Below are 17,789 nucleotides of genomic sequence, written 5' to 3' on the forward strand. Positions count from 1 at the left end.
CACTAACCATCCATAATTTAGCAGTGTAAGACTAGAGGGAAGGTTGTCATCACCCATTGCCAACTGATGGGCAACTCGTTTACTAACGAATAGTGGAATTGACCATCACATTATAATGTCCCCATGACTGAAAGGGCAAGCATGTTTGGTGTGACAGGGATTCAAGCCTGCGACCCTCAGATTACGAGATGAGTGCCTCAACCACTTGGCCATACCAGGCCCTCACAAAATGGCAACAAACAAATCAATTAAACTGGCACACTGTGGTAGCTACAGAAGTAGTTAAGATAACGGAGATACTTGAATGGTACACTGATGTCTCTGTGAATCAATGAAAGGACCTTACAATCCAATAGCAGAGCATGGGTATTTTATGCTAGTATGTAAAATTCATGTAGGTATATGGCATGCATACAGAATACATTATTCTGTATCTAATAAAAGGATTTCCAATTTATAAGAAATAACTCAACAGTTTAATGAAATGTGGCAGCAAGAGGTATATAAAAAGTAAACTCGGGTACTGCTACACCTTACGTGTGATGATAAACCTTGCCTTTATTAAATAAAAAACATGAACAAAGTCCAAAGAAATTAAAAATAAATTTATCATCAATAGAAAGAATAATGACATGGCATACATGCTGAGGGTACAATTTAAATAATATACAATAAAAACAATGGACAAATCAGTATTTTAAGTAGAAAGACCAATATTTATGACGTAATGCAACTGGGGGGAGACATATCAATTTCACACACTTTCACAAAAACAGACAGATAAAGAACAATTTATAAACTTAATGAAAAATTTTATTAAACAATGGAATACACTATGTTTCAACAAAGCACTGGTCTGATTTCATGTATGTTCAGTACTAAACAATATCAGGTTTATATCTCATTACAAAGATTAAATACACAGGAATTGAATGTGACAGAAATGGTGACTACAGGTTATATATAAAGGACAAGTCTGGTGAAGTGTATGGACCTTGCCAAATGCAGCTGATGTTGCTATGGTCATTATCACATTATCACAAACTGTTTGCTAAACCATGATAGTGACCCTAGCAGCATTAGCCATATTTGGCAAGATCTACTCACTGTTTAGACATTTGACCTGTGTTTGTTGTTTTGTAATGTTACATAAATATTGGGTTGCTTAGTACTGATCATACCTAAAGACAGATCAATGTCCTGTTGAAATAATATAGTATATTCCACCAAACTTTTCTTTATGCTTATAGATTATTGTTTGCCTACTTATTATACTAGCATAATGTACTTTCTTATACAAGTTTCATACACTACTGTTTAAAGTCCAACAAATATATTTCTAAAATATTTTTACAGTTAAATTTGATAAAATGTTGTCTCAGAGCTCAGAAAACAATTTTTTTTTCAAAAGCAATTACAACATATATTTAATGTAACACTTGTTTTCAAGCTGTGATATACCAAGTGTTTTACATAAATAATAAGCAATATGATAATTAAATATTTTGTTAAATCAAAGACAAGTATTTTTGTCACTAGAGGTACTACAACTCACTTCCACAGAAAGGTTTTGTACCTTTGTATCTCAAGTAGAAAGTAAAAACAAGATATATTTGCAATATTTTCATTCTATGTCAGGTTTCAAGTAAGAGAAGTTAAAATAACAAAAACATAAATATTATACATATTGCAACATTCAAAATATTAAATTGTATAAACACAATTCCATTTCCAAATACTTAATAACTTCACTATATTTATTTAAGGTTTCATGAAAACAGTTCAGTGTTAATAAGAATACCCATTACGTTCCAAGTAGCAACCAACCAGAACATCTTGCAAAAGCAACACTTAAAAGGAAACAGCTTTGTATTTTAATGTTACTTGAAACAGTTTGTTGGATCTTTTTATTTGTGGTTTCAACAATGACAATGTTACCAAGCAATTGTTTTGAAGAAGTTTTAAGACTTTTCTAAGCCCCAACACCTACATTATGTATATAACTTCACTAGTACTTTCTTGGTAAATACAAGTTAAACAGACCTGAATTCCTTCTGCACAACCTACATTTAACATGTGTTTACCCTAGAACTTTTCTTCAAGTACAATACAACTGTACATGCTTGAACTCCACCTACATACAATGTAACCATCCTATATGTTAGTTTGCAGTTTATTTTACTACCATACACATTATATGTTTTATTGGCATCAACCTGATTCTACACCTGCAATGCATGCATGTGTTCAAATTGGCAAGTCTCTAAGGATAAGGAAGTGACAACTTAAAAGGTATGTCATTTATTCCAAAAGTTAATTATACACAGGAGACAAAAGTTCCTGTATGTACATATCATTAACATATGAAGCAAGAAATGGTTAACCTACTAATATGATAGTTTTTTCACAAGCTGTTCAGGAAATGACCATAATATTTGAAAACATCATAAACTACAAGAATATCACCTGAGTCAGAAACTAAAGTAAAATATAAATACAAGAACCTACACAGCAATCATAAGTCACAAAACCTTCTAAGAATAATAGCATCTAATCACACATTTCAACAGATACAAATGTGACAAACTGGTATACTTCATGCAAATGCATCATTTTCACAATTAATTACAAGTAACAGCACCAATATCCAGTATTGTAATGTTAAAAAGTATATGCTACAATTTATGAAGCACAAAACCTGTTGAAACATCACATATTTAACTCCAAATTACCTCAAACACATACAGAATGTCAAACTACAAAATCTTTCTAACAATGTAACCCACAGCAAGGTATCTCCTGACCATGTAATATTTACAGCAATATCAGAATACTACATTGATCAAAGGATTGAACTTCTCCATATTTTTTGCAAAACTCAATTACACCAACTACCTCTATCCCTAAGAAAACATGTATTGAAATATGAAATATTTACCTTTTCTTTCAATAATACTTCTGAAAATGCATGAGAACTATTTAGTACCAAGATGAAAAAATTAGCACTCTCCATCTTCTATAAGATATGATAAATATCCTCTTATCTGAAAGGGGAGCTATCAAAGAACTTTCCAAAAACAAAAATATCATCATCCAACCAGACAAAGGAAATGGAGTTGGTATCTTCATCAAAACTATGTTAAGCAAATACCTGACATTCTTAACAACCATAATAAGTTCAAACATATAAAAAAAATAACCCACACTTTACAACTTGAAGGGAAAACCTACAGAATTCTTTGAAACTTAAACAAAAAAAATATCACTTCCGATAGTGTTAACAATAATTTATATCTTACACACTCCCAACCTAGAACATTATATGGTCTGCCAAAAGTTCACCCCCCACACACCTATACATTTTGCCTTAGGCACTCACAGTTATAATGTAGCTAAATTCATTGTTCCATTCTTATAACCTGTTGCTAAGAGCAAATTTACAATTGACTCCTTTCGATTTTTGCAAGAAATCATCTTCATCAAAATCATTTGACTAGCTTTGATATTGCTCTGTTTTTATTACTAATATTCCCTGGGAAAACCATTAATATCACACTGCCAAATCTCTTTCCTAAAAACACTCTTATTAATGGACTTTCTAAATCTGATTTCAAATCTATGCTTGGACTTTCTTCTAATCTTTAATAATACCCTTTATAAGCAGATAGATGACATAGTTATCGGTTCCCTGCTGGGTCCTACACTGTCATCACGAATAGAACTGGACTGACAACTGTCCTTTAAACTTCAAGCCTGTTCTCTAAAGAGGGTACATTTGATAACATTTTTCTTATTTACTGATGTGTAGATCATATTCAATACTTTCTTGACTATCTCAATTTACACCACCCCTCTATGCAGTTCACTAATGAAATTGAGACAAATCACTCTATTTCCTCTTTGGATGTTCTTGTTAACCATGATGTTAATGGCTTTTCAACTCCTGTAAAACACCTTTACTTCTCTTTTAACTCAGTTTGACAGTTTTATATCCTTCTCTTTCAATTGCAATCTCATTCTCTGTCTATTAAATAAAGCCTAAAATCTTGCCTCATACTGTCACGCTTTTCACAAATAAATTACTTTCATACAAAACATTATCTTTTGAAACAGCAACCACATGCATTTATTGGAGAAAATAACTTACTTTCTCTTAGTTAATTTGTTGTTAAACTACCTAGGATACCTATTTTACCCTAACTTCCCTTACACAGCTACTTACCATATCTCAGGAGACAAACTTCCTTATCACAAAACAGTTTTAAATTTAAAAGTTATTCAACACTTAATTGACCTGAAAGTTTTTAAGAAACTGAATTTCAAATTCAAAATTTTTCATCTTCAAAGATCATTTGCTGACTGCCCATTGTTCACATCTGGTCTACTTATACACACATGCAGGGACTGTAAGGCCTCCTATATTGGTGAACCCAAACATCACCTTAAAATACGAACATGTGGATACATGTGCATATCTATAAAAACTGGAAGGATGGTTACAACTCCTCCAAACTCTGTTACCTATTAGCACAGCCTTAACACCTGACTCTAAAATTATCTTAACAGCCAAACATGATACTGAACTCCTTATAAAAGAAACATTATACATAAAAACTCTCCTTCCTTCCCTAAAGAAGAATAAGCAATCTTCACCAGATTTAAAATTATTTTAACTAAATCAGTTGTGCCTCATTTGTGTTTTCCTTACTTATATTTGTTTATTCAAACTGTTTATTCTCATGTATATATTTCCATTATAGTTACAAATATTGTTTGTTTTTACCTCTAGATTACTGATGGTGGAATTTAATAAATGTTTCCAATTATCATGTTGGTGTTTTATCATTAATAAAGAGTTACAGTAAAAAAGCTAGCTATTCCTAATTAACGTTTCACTCTTAAGCAAGTTTATATTGAATAATAGGCTTGTCTATTTCTACACACATAAAATCACATTACTACTTAATGTGACTTAGAAAAAATATTTTTTAAATTTTTGAAGACCATAGTAGGCATGTTACTGATATTTCTTAATTAGCTTGTCTCTATATTTCCAATGTGAGAGGGCCCATAATGTTGTACATCCCTTTTTATATTAAATACTGGATCACCCATAAAACTGCCCACTTATAAAAATCAGTATATATAATTGTTTGACTCAAAACTGAACCATTTCTTAAAAGATTTAAGAATTTAATAGTCACATGGCATCTTTAAGTAACTCGAGCACAAAAAGACTGTAGTTTCCCTATGTTATTTAGGTTTTTCTAATAGCGCCCATTGTGTGAAGTAGAGCATGCTTCTGTTTTTTGTAACGAGATTTAATGTTCTTTAGAATATTTGTTTCATATATTTGGAATTAGTTTAAATCATGTTATAATGAGCTTTTAAAAGTAAAAAAAAATCATTTTATTTGAAATACAAAAGTTCATAAAACAAAATCAAGCACACTTTTCTAAATCTATAAGCACCAAAAAAACAAACAAGTTAAACAGTATATTTGCAAAGTTATTTTTGATTTTCTGTAAATATGAATTGAAAGAAAGACTTGTATGCACTTCACGTTATTAAAACTGACAATACAGTACATGTACCTACACAAATTCCAAGCACGTTTATCTATAAAAAACTTGAAAAACTTAGTAGTTTAGCAACCTATTCTCAAAATTTAATTTTTTTTAATATTGCAATATATTAGGAATTTAATCTTACCTAGATTAATTGTAGAATTAATACAATTAATTATTAATTGCAATATATTAAGAACTTAATCTTACCTAGATGTAATTTCCCTTCCTAAGGCACATCATAATCAGTCAGCTTTGTTCTTATACTTTGTAATACATCACCTAAATCTCAAACTTTGCTTTACAAGAGCAAGTCTTTTCTTAAAACAATTACTGAGCTTTCACAATGATATCTGTATTAGATACTCTGTAACCTCTACTAAATGTATTGTTAAAAGCTATAATTTTCCAAATTATAAAAGAAAATATCATTATGCATTTCAAACAAGCATTAAAAATTGTATACTTTACTAGAGTCTAACTGTTTTACTTAGCAGTTGGTAATGTAATACACTTCTATAACATTTTATGTCAAATAGTGGTTTAGATCTTTCTTGTTCAAGATCTGTTTTTATTATAACTCCAATAATTCCTCGTAACCCTTTCAATGCTGCAAAGCAAATCTTTCCTCAAAAACTATAATTATTTACTGTTCAATTCACTACCAAAATACCTTGTTATATTCAATTTACTGTTTAAGTTTCTTCAAATGTATCAAAGGTTATTCTAAATAAGCTTCACAAATGCCTTTTGTGTTAAAATATATTTTATCATAAATTTAAAGACAGAAAAGTGAACCAAATGACAAAAAATACATATATCACTTCTTTCATAAACACCCATGAAAGACAAATGTATTACAATATTATCTACAATTTTATTTTCTTTGAATAAGATTAAAATCTCCCCAAATATCAAGTACATAAGTCAAAACAATCCCCCTCACATCATTCAATATAACTCACAATACAGGTGTACTAATAATAGCATATTCTACAACCTTACAGACTACTTACTCGTACAAACTCTACATGTCAATGCCCTTCACATATCAATGTTTTGCAGTTCGTTCACACACACACACCTGCTGTGTGGGTCGATACATTTTGTTCAATAAACTTTAACAGTTTACCTAGAATGTTTCATGTCATTACGTTTCTCAAACAAAAACCAGACACCATATACAAACACTGGGTATATATCAAAACTTTTAATATATATTTTCACTAAACAAACTGAAAAATGACAAAATTTGTAGATTTTACATTGATTAGAAAAATTATACAGATTCCTGTAATGTTGTGTAAACTACCAAAAGAAAATTCACAGAAACTTGAACAAATTAATGCTCAAAAGATATTTTGAAATTGTCCAGATTAATTAATGCCATATATTTTCATTAACAACAAAAAAACAGACATAACTGAAGAAAGTAATATGTAATATTGTATAAAACAAACAATTCTGAAACCTTGGTGACTGTGAGAAAAGTGATTCATGTGGGTCAGTAATGATCTTAATTGTAAGAAACTCAAGATAGTACTCCTTGCTTTGAAAATATTAGATGGTTAAATAACATACGAGTTATGAAACAAAATTGTCCTACCCAGATTAAAAAACATTTGTGAGAATTTTAAGGCTTCTTACTTTCACCAGGTATTTAAATATAGGCATATATGTAAGGGTGACAATTTAACTACTTTTATATTAGTTTTCAAATATTTCAGAAGATGTAGCTCTAAGCATTCAAACAACTATAACAAAATTTCCTTACCACCGTATCCTGCTAACCTTGCTCTTCGTACTAGAAAGAAAAAGAACTTTATTTTAATAAAACACACACACACACACACACGTAAGTATCACACTTGCACAAACAATAGTGGGAAATGAAACAGAATAAGAAATTAGATGAATCACAGAGTAAGAAACTGAATAGTCCAAGTACTTTTGAAAACTGTCATTTAAAAATGCTTGGGTTACACGTGGCTTCTTATTTTGTGATATGTGTATGTATATATTCATATGAAACAAAAATAAAAGTGTAATGTTTAAAGAATCAAGACATACCAATTAAAATAAAACAAGTTGAAAATTTACAAATATGAATAAGAGATTAGAAAAATGTTAGAAAAGTCATTTTTGAAATACAAATGTAATAACTAGTAATTTTAGAAAGCATTATTAGCATTTCATAGCTTACAATTCAGGCAATGGTATAATTTCTTACATTTTCTCAATTGCTTCCTTTTAATATAATTAATATTAGGCCCTTCTAATATTTTCTCTCTTAAGCTGTTGACTGTGGCTGTTCTAAGAGCATGCAGAAGTTTTTGCAAACTGTAAATCACATACAACACACACTATATAATGAATAAGCAGCCAGTGAGTATTACAACATTAGAGAGACAAGGAGTCCCCTTGCACTACTGTGATGGTCCCATTCATTTCATCAACTATCCACCTGATTATATCAAACTGACTTTTTAAGCATTCCTTATATCTTTTCATGATCTCTCTTGATCTTGTTGCAGTTACAATAAATGGAGACAATCAATTCCAAAGTATAAAGTATAGCCATTATATTTAGACATATTATCTAATTTCAGACGGTTTCTAATCAGCCAAATCAAAAGTATACGTTTCCTAGTCCTAGCACTCTTAACTTCAAACACAAAAATATGATAAATCAATCCTACCTATTCCATTAATAATTTTGACCACTTAAATCAGTTCCACTCTATGCTTTCTTTTCTTAACCTGTTGACTGCCAACTATTTCAGCTGCTACAATACAACTCTAATGCTTCTTCATTTTGTAACTTTTTCCGTGACGCCATTTTGGATTAAAAGTGAAACAATTTGTAAGTAGGTCAAATGCATGTATGATGCTGACATGTAGCATTGAAGTTAGGTATTATTGAAAACGAATTAACTTGTCCATGGCACTGTGTTACCAATCGGCTTGGACGAGATATCTCGTCTATGACACTGAACAGGTTAAAATAATTTTAATAGCTTTAACCTGTCCCCATATGACAGCAAGTGCCACCTAGGAATCATCTTATTAGCCTCTCTTTGAGTCCCTTTCAAAAATGCAATTTCATTTTTAAATTTAGAAGCCCAAGACCAAACCCGATACTCCAAATGAGGCCAAACTAGTGATCTGTACAAAGAACTGATAACCTCCTTTGACACAAACTCAATATTTTTTCAGTAGAACATAAATTAGTATTTACTTTCCCAATGAATATAGTACACTGTCTGGAAGGCTTTAAAAACCAAATTGACCAAAACAAAGTTCCTCTTATTCTATAACACTATTGGCTTGATTCCCAACAAGATGGTAGTTAAGTTTAAAATATTGTAGCTCACATCTATTATCTTGCACTTAGTATAGCTACATTCAATCTACCATTTATTACCCACTTCAGAAGGTGACCAAAATTCCTTAGTACAACAGTACCCTTCTTCTCAGTCAACTACACCCAAAAATTAATAAAATCAGCAAACCTGACCACTTTGTTCATCAATTGCTTATTAATATTGTTAGAGCATACTAAAATGAATAAGTAAAAGATTATAGGAAATAAGATTAAATACGAAAAATGAGCAAATGATTTTGTTGGTTATATAGTATACAACCATGATAAATGAATGATACTCAGATAGTTTGGTGATAGTAATAGAGAAATAGTTTGGCTTGTAAACCAAAATTCTAAAGCAGTTGAAAAGCTGCATGTGGGCGTTTGACAAGTAGAAAACTATATTGTGTTTATGATATGCCTGTAATCATACATAAACAAGTTTTTCAACATATGTTTAACTAGTTTCAAATACATGTTATTTTGAAAACAAGTGAAGCGAGTGGTATTTGTTTATTTCTCTGAATTTACTGCCAACAAGTCACAGACACTTACTGTACAAGAATGTAAACCCAACAACACACAGTATGTATTTACCATTACCATACATACAGAACATTTAATTGACAGACACATGCCTCTACTTGAAGACATATTTTTAGTTTTAGTAAGGGGCTTATTTTTACAATCTTTAACATAAATTAATAGCCTTCAAAAAACGTTATCTGGACTAGAATTATTAGAATTTTTTTAAACATCTCTAAATTTTCTTTAATTTCAAGGTAATGTATATCTGTTGACTGAATCTGGAATTTTATTTAGATCTTCTGTGAAAACTAAAGGAAAAGTAACTTAGACAAGCCATCCCATAAGCTTTTGTGTTAACTCTTTCTTCAAAATCTCTCAAATGTCCAATTTACATTTCAACATAATGCTTATCTTTAAAAACAAGACGCATTCGCTACCCTAGTAAAAAACATTCACTACCCTAGTATAAAAACAAACACTTTCCCTACTTTATATAAAACGAGACACGTTCACTACAGTAATGTAAAAACGAGACACATTCGCTACCCTAGAGTAAAAAATGAGACACATTCGCTACCCTAGTATAAAAACAAAGACTTTCACTACTGTAATGTAGAAACGAGACACGTACACTACTGTAATGTAAAAACGAGACACGTACACTACTGTAATGTAAAACGAGACACGTACACTACTGTAATGTAAAAACGAGACACGTACACTACTGTAATGTAAAAACGAGACACGTACACTACTGTAATGTAAAAACGAGACACGTATACACTACTGTAATATAAAAACGAGACACGTACACTACTGTAATATAAAAACGAGACACGTACACTACTGTAATGTAAAAACGAGACACATTCACTACTGTAATGTAAAAACGAGACACATTCACTACTCTAGTATAAAAAAAACAAGACACATTCACTACTTTAGCATAAAACAAGAAACATTCACTACTTTAATAAAAAAAACAACATACATTCACTGCTTTGATAAAAACACAAAATACATTTATGACTTTAGGAAAGAAACAAGATAGATTCATCATTTCAATAAACCATATATGTGCACATGATTTATGTCACATTCACTACTCTAGTATAAAAACAAGACACATTCACTACTCTGGTATAAAAACAAGACACATTCACTACTCTGGTATAAAAACAAGACACATTCACTACTCTGGTAAAAAATAAGACACATTCACTAATTTAGCATAAAAGAAGAAACATTCACTAATTTAGCATAAAAGAAGAAACATTCACAACTTTAATAAAAAAAACAACATATATTCACTGCTTTGATAAAAAAACAAGATACATTTATGACTTTAGGAAAGAAACAAGACAGATTCATCATTTCAATAAACCATATATATATACACATACATGATTTATATCATGATTTCAGGCATAGATTTTAAAACAAATTTATCTAAATTGTTTATGTCCTAAGATTGTTTTAAGTTCATGATTTTTTTTAAGTTAGTGTTTGATAACCTGTAAAACAGACAAAAATTACCATTAATTTTGCAAATGATCCCACTAACTACAGGTGTGGTTTTCTTTATAGTTACAATAGTAAATTTATGATTTTTCTCCATTTGCTTGGTCAATTCACTATTGAAGTGTTGTAACAGACAACACCAAAAACAACTTAATGTGAAACATTATATGGACCCTACAATTAGTGAGCAATACAAAAACTAATCAGTAATTCCGAGGGCTCAAAATGTTAAAGTTTTTTTTTTTAGTCCTTGTAACGTACAAATCATGCTAGTACCAATGTACATGTACACAAATAAAACTATATACAATGTTCCCAATATTTCAAATTGTAATTTTTCTTTCATATTTCAAATGCTCTTAAGAGAATAATGTTTAATAAGCTAGCCATATAAAAACAGTAAGGATAATACAGTATTTTAAACTTTTATTTCACATACTTCTATCTTTTACAGAAATGATTTCAGCTTTAATATACCAAATGAAACAAGGGAAAAACCTCAAATTTTTAGTCTACACTGCTATGTTAATTGATCATACACAAAAATATCCTTTCAAAAATTTAAACATCAATTTAAAAACAATTGCAGTTTAGCATTTTTACATTTGTAACACAGAAGTTAATGTACACTGATAGAACCTACCTGTTACACAAAGAAGTGACATTTTTTTGCTAAGGCTACTAGTGCTAGAAATCCAAGTACAAAAGGCAATTAATGATCTTTGTAGATCCCTACAACAAAGCTAAAACAAAGAACTTCAGTTGCTTCTTCTCCAAATGTTTTCTGAGAACAAACAGTTTCTGCTTCCAAAATTCATATTATCTGGTCTTCATTTGTAGAAACTTTAATTCGGGTCAATAAATGTTATTTCTTCAAGCTGAAATGGATTAAAGAAAGAGAAATTACATTGAACTATTCAGTACGAAGTGTACTAATGCATGTAAAAGTATATCTATTTGTTAATCTTAGATGTTCATATATATTTTAATATACTTTTAAGAAAGACATAATGCACATACCCACAATAGTTGTTCATACATTTATACTACGTGAGGAATTGGCTAGGATCTTATTTTCTGACATCTTCCATTATGCACAATATTTTTGTCAAATTAGATTCTTATATTTTTAAAAATGAAATACATGGGAGTAAAAAGAAGACAATTTGCTCCCGAGGAAAGCATTCAGGTTATAGGTTTTTTTTATTGTTTTGCAAAAAAAAAATGATGATGACACTGTGGTTCAAACATGAAATACTGAGAAAGAATAATCTTATTCTGATAAATTTTCAAATAATGAGAAAAGGATTTGAAGGAGTTAACCAGTATTCAAACTAATAAAATAACAAGAATGTTATATACAGTAAAGACTGAATACAGGAGTAGAGATGGCATATAGGGCACACACACGTATCCATCAGTTACTGAATATTTAGGTCATTAATTGAATATTACTACATTAACAGCTAGTTTTCAAAACTGCATTTAATTTAAACAGAAGTATGTGTAACAATATAAATTTGCTAAACATTGCTGCTAAGCAACAGTGATCAACTACAGAAAGAAGTATCAATCTTTGATTATTGAAAGCCATGCTAAATGCTACCTTGTGATGCAAGTGCTAGATATTTACAATCACTTCAAAGATATGTAATATGTACATTTGACAATCACAAAAAATACAAACATTAAACATACACAGCTATGAAACATTATTCATATATCTAATGCTATAAATTATTTTATTTTGAAGGAATGTGAAGTGCCCACAAGTCATAAATCTCTCTTTATATATAAATATGCCATTAAAATATCAACTTTAGCAGAATTTTTTATGATTTTTTTTAAAACAGAAATTTAAACCTTGTGAGTAAGTAAATGAACAAAGGAAATTACCATGAAACACATTAATTACAAAATCACATAGACATTAACAGCATGAAGAGTCTGGCCACTGAATTTCCACCTGTGAATAAATAGTGCTCTCACATGTCTCATCATGAAAGAACTTCAATGTTTCTATCAACATGCACATGTAACAAATGACAAATATTTAATTAAAAGACAAACCTGAATAAATGAGTAAGGTAAATGTTGCAATAAACCAGTAAACTTATAACACTAAGGTAATGTATGGAATGTTACATTTGGATATTAAGGAACCATCTGACATACATAGACTAACCAATTTTCTACCATCACCCTACTTCACACTACATATAGAAGCCCTGATCTATAACATTTTTCAAACCTACTTTTAACCTCTTTCAGTGTTGTAAACTATAACATTTACTATCACTGATATACAGTGATTTAATTTACATCCAATAACTAGGAAGCTTTATATTTAACTTTTAAAATTCTGTTTGATTGTTTTTAAAAGATTAAAGTAAGAATAAGCATAGTAAAAGTGTGGTAATTTTACACATGTACAACATCACATAAATATACACCATAAAATATTTTGAATCTTATTATTTTAAAACATGAAGACTTCTAAAGCATTAAATAAATCATATTCATACAATTACTAAAGACATAAGCACCTTAAAAATATATGTAAATTCTTTAAACTCTTAAAGATACTGGCTCACACAACATTTCATATAATTGTGGCTTTACATATTAACTACTATGAAATATGTGAAGAGTTGAATGTGAGGGGGGACATTAGAGAAAGTGATCACTGTACAATTATGTTTGATGCTTAACTACATGTTGAGATATAAAGAAATTAAATCAATACAGCATATTCTGAGGTCTTAAGACATGATTTTCAAGTTTTGAAAAGAGATGAGTTAAAAGATAATATAGGAAAAGTTAAAGAAATTACTAAAAATAGTTCTTTATTGAAGATAAGCATATTACTAAAAGGAAAAAAAGGTTAACACTAGATTTAACTTCAGTGGCTTACTAAAGACATGGAGAAAATTATGGAAAAAATATCAAGTTTAAACTGACAGGCAGAAGATTTATACAACTTAAAACAAGAACTGAATTTGTTTAAAATAGAAATCATAAAGAGCTTATGAGAAAAGGCCAGTTAATGATGTTAAAACTAGCAGCAAGAATTATCTATGTTAAAGGTTAGCAAAATATTATAATGGTAATTGGGCCTTAAAAAGATGATAATGCCAAAATTTTGTTGAATGTTAGCTATTAAATGTTTTCTTTGCTTTTACTAGAGTACGTATTAGTAATGTTCCTCACCATTAGAATTAGCCTGAATCATGTGTTACATCCTTTATGGCAAGTAACAACACTGAGGGTTGGAAGATAAACAAAACAAGACAAAGCACATAACCAGACAAGGTTTTTTCCAGGGTTTTAAAGGTGGTCAACAGATACTGAGTTGTTACTTTAGGACTGAAGAGTTACTTACATTACTCTTATTTCAAAAGTGGTTATTATAATGGAAAAAATTATAATAATAGAAGACTTACAAAATTATTTAGTGGAATACAATATCATGAAACAAACCCAACATAACTTCAAGATATCTTACCTTCCAAATCTATAGTTTTCTTCTTACAAGGATGTTACTTGTTCCCTGAAGGATAAAAGAATGTAGCTTTAGTGCATTTAAACTTTCTAAAAGAATACCAAAAGCAGATTAGCTAAGAAAACCACATTGGTGTGGGTTGGAGAATAACTTATGGATTATAAGGTGGTTAGATGAGACAAAAGGTTGTTATGAAAAGGGATTCAGTCGGACTAGATCCTTATACTAACAGTGTCTCAAGAGCCAGTGCTCAATATCTTTTTCTTGTTTACATCAGTGACACTTAATTTTATACAGACAAAATTAGTATATCTGTAAATTCTGTGGATGACATTAAATTCATGCATATTTCTAGTTGTATTGAGGATGTTGAGGTCAGAATGACTTGGATTAGTTGATGAGTTAGGAAAATTATAGCAAGTAGAAGAAATTGCATATGGGTTACCATGATTTAGACCAAACGTTTAACACAGATGAGAATCCAATCAATAACATGACTGAAGATGTTGAGACAGTGTTCTGTTTCTAGTCTTTCAGCTCAAAGAATTTTAGTGCACATTTATAGTCATAGTGATTATAAGTCAAAAAGAGGTAATTATCTCACTATACAAATTACTAGTTAGGCTTCACTTAGAATAACATGTGGAGGTTTCTCCTCCTTATTTGATGATGAATAATTACTTAATAAAGGGTTATAGGAGATCTACTGGAACAGTGGTTTCCAAACTTTTGTTTTCCCACTGATAACACCTTAACCCACTCATCTCAATTTTCACAAAACTCTATTACCACATGCAATTTTTTTTTACCTTCTTTATTTTTCATTCAATTAAACTTTTACAACACCTTTAGTAACTTGTCATGACAGAGTCTGGAAACCACTTTACTAGGATGACTCCAAGGATAGGTCAATATCTCTTTTTTTTTAATGAAAAATAGAATTAGAGATGGTTTTATTGATGTCTACTAGATTATTGCATGGAATTTATATGATAAAAAGTTTTGATATATTTCTTTTGTGTATGGACTACAAAAGGAATATGGGAAAGAAGTTTCAAATTTGGAAAGGACAGGCTAGTGTTCACTTACTACAGTTTTTATAACAGCATAATTAAGTAATGTGATAAACTGTCATCATTATTAGCATACACTAGAATTATACAAGGCTTTAAGAAAGCAATCAGTTATTTCCTGAAAACTAGAAGGTGGATTTAATTTTTTTCTTTTCTCAACAGTGATTGTTATCTGTAGATTGTGTTATTTTATGGAAGGTTTAGACTATGTAGCACCCTAAAGTTTATTAAATTAAGAAGGAACTCAATAAATTTTAGGCTGCTTCAAAATGAGTATGTAAGTATACAATGGACAACAAAGGATCATTTGGACTTTTATTCCTTGCTTACACATAATCCCAAGAAAAGTTTATAAACCCCCCTTTATTTTTTTTAGGAAAACTATATTTGTTTTTTTTAAACTTAGGTATAGTGGCAGCTTCCACTAATGTTGAAGGTTACTCATTCTGCCACCAACAACTATCTTAACTAGAACTTCATCTACCTTTTTTAAACCTTAAACTTTTGTCATCTTTCAATTCAAACAACAAAGAAAAACATGTTATATAACAATCCTGTGTGTTCAAAATTCATAAAATGTTTGTTTTCCTTACTTACATAGCAGTTTTGATAAAATATTGGTAGTCCACTCAAGTTGACCTAGTTGCTTTCTTTTTAAATTAATGACTGTATAAATATATTATCAGGCAAAGAGGAAAAAACTGTCATGCTCTGAGTAAACAGAATTAGAAAACAAAACAAATTATTTATTAACCTGAACACACATTTTTCTTCCATTCTAATAATTGATTTACAAAGCATTACACCAGCTACTATTCATGTGACAGTGACGCATTTAAATCCATGCAATGTCTTTCACCACATAAGATTAGAAAACATAATTATACTATATTATGGAACTTAAAAATAAATCTAGTTATTACAAAACGTAACATAAATAAGAAATTTCTAATTACTTTGAAGTTTATTAAAAAAGGATGAATAAATATACATAAAAATATTTTAAACTCTAAAATTTAATATGCTGAACACCACTTTAATTAACATTTAATGAACATTCTACCACTTAATCTTTGTATCCTCTAATCGAATTATTTCAAAAAAAATGTTAATTGTTACAACTTGGATATATATTTTCCACGACAGGTCTACAGAAATAGATGTCTATACCTGGAATATTAAATAAGGCTTCAAGCTTCAGTTCCACTGAAGAAATGTTGAAGATGTTTTGTTTCTACAATTTACAAATTACGAAAAAGAGCTCAGCAAACAAGTAGCCGACTAAACGCAAATAACAAAAACTTGCAAAAGTTCAAACGCAAAGTTGTCGAAAGTACTTTGTCAGGATAGGTTTAACACTAATTTCAGGCTTAAAGCTAAATGAATGGTGGCTACAAAGATGTAAGAAAATTCGATTAAATCCACTGGCACACCCAAGCTTAAATATATGTTTCTTCTGTGGTACTGAATGTGGGGCATCTCATATTTATCATACTTGTAGTACTTAGGATAAGGCCTACTGTTGACGTTGACAATAAAATGTGAAACCCTTCGTTTCATACGAGAAAAATACATTCTATAACACAAACCACAGTGAAAAACATTCCGAAATACCAAGCTTGCAATACTGACATTCAACTACGGTTTATCGCCCATCTTAACTAAGGTTTAACACATTTATAACTAATCAAAGACTAAAGTTCCTCGTTCGATAGCAAACTAAAAAAAAATTGTATATTATTATGTAGGACGATTGACGTCAAAGCCAAGCTACTTGTAGCGCCACCTGCACATCCATAATAAAGTATATAAAAACTGCTTCGAAAATATAAAAGAGTAACATGCATTTTACGAAAAGATAGCCAAAATTTGATCTATAAGTGTTTATGTACATATATATATATGTGGAGAAAACATTTATTAAGTTTGGTCCCTAGAAACAATATCATTCGGAAGACTGTTGATACTGAAGCAGAAATGCTTTAGAAACTGTCAAATCATATAAAAATGATCACAAATTTCCATTATTCTCTTTTCTGCTCAAGGATACTTGTATTTTATATGAGTTCTGCTATTTAGTAAATTGTTTCGATCAAATGACACAGTAAATATTTAATACTTTTGCACATTTTCATACTCTTTGTGCCTGATTGTCAGTATTGGCATTTACCATGATAGTACATGTAGGTTTGGTTTGTTTTGAATTTCGCGCGAAGCTATTCGAGGGTTATCTG

General features: G+C 30.1%; 1 protein-coding gene across 1 annotated transcript in view; it reads right to left on the bottom strand.

Moving 5' to 3' along the window:
• The window catches only part of LOC143239442 (uncharacterized), a 48,063-nt gene extending 30,778 nt beyond the window's left edge, over positions 1-17,285 (bottom strand). Inside the window, exons 1-4 of the mRNA XM_076480500.1 lie at positions 16,726-17,285; positions 14,486-14,530; positions 11,624-11,858; positions 7,342-7,371 (exon numbers count right to left, since the gene is read on the bottom strand). Of these exons, the coding sequence (XP_076336615.1) occupies positions 7,342-7,371; positions 11,624-11,645 (52 nt within the window). The 5' untranslated portion in view covers positions 11,646-11,858; positions 14,486-14,530; positions 16,726-17,285. The remainder of the gene's footprint in view (positions 1-7,341; positions 7,372-11,623; positions 11,859-14,485; positions 14,531-16,725) is intronic.
• Positions 17,286-17,789: the final 504 nt, after the last annotated feature.

This window comes from Tachypleus tridentatus, chromosome 13, assembly GCF_004210375.1.
Source record: "Tachypleus tridentatus isolate NWPU-2018 chromosome 13, ASM421037v1, whole genome shotgun sequence".
NCBI lineage: Eukaryota > Metazoa > Arthropoda > Merostomata > Xiphosura > Limulidae > Tachypleus > Tachypleus tridentatus.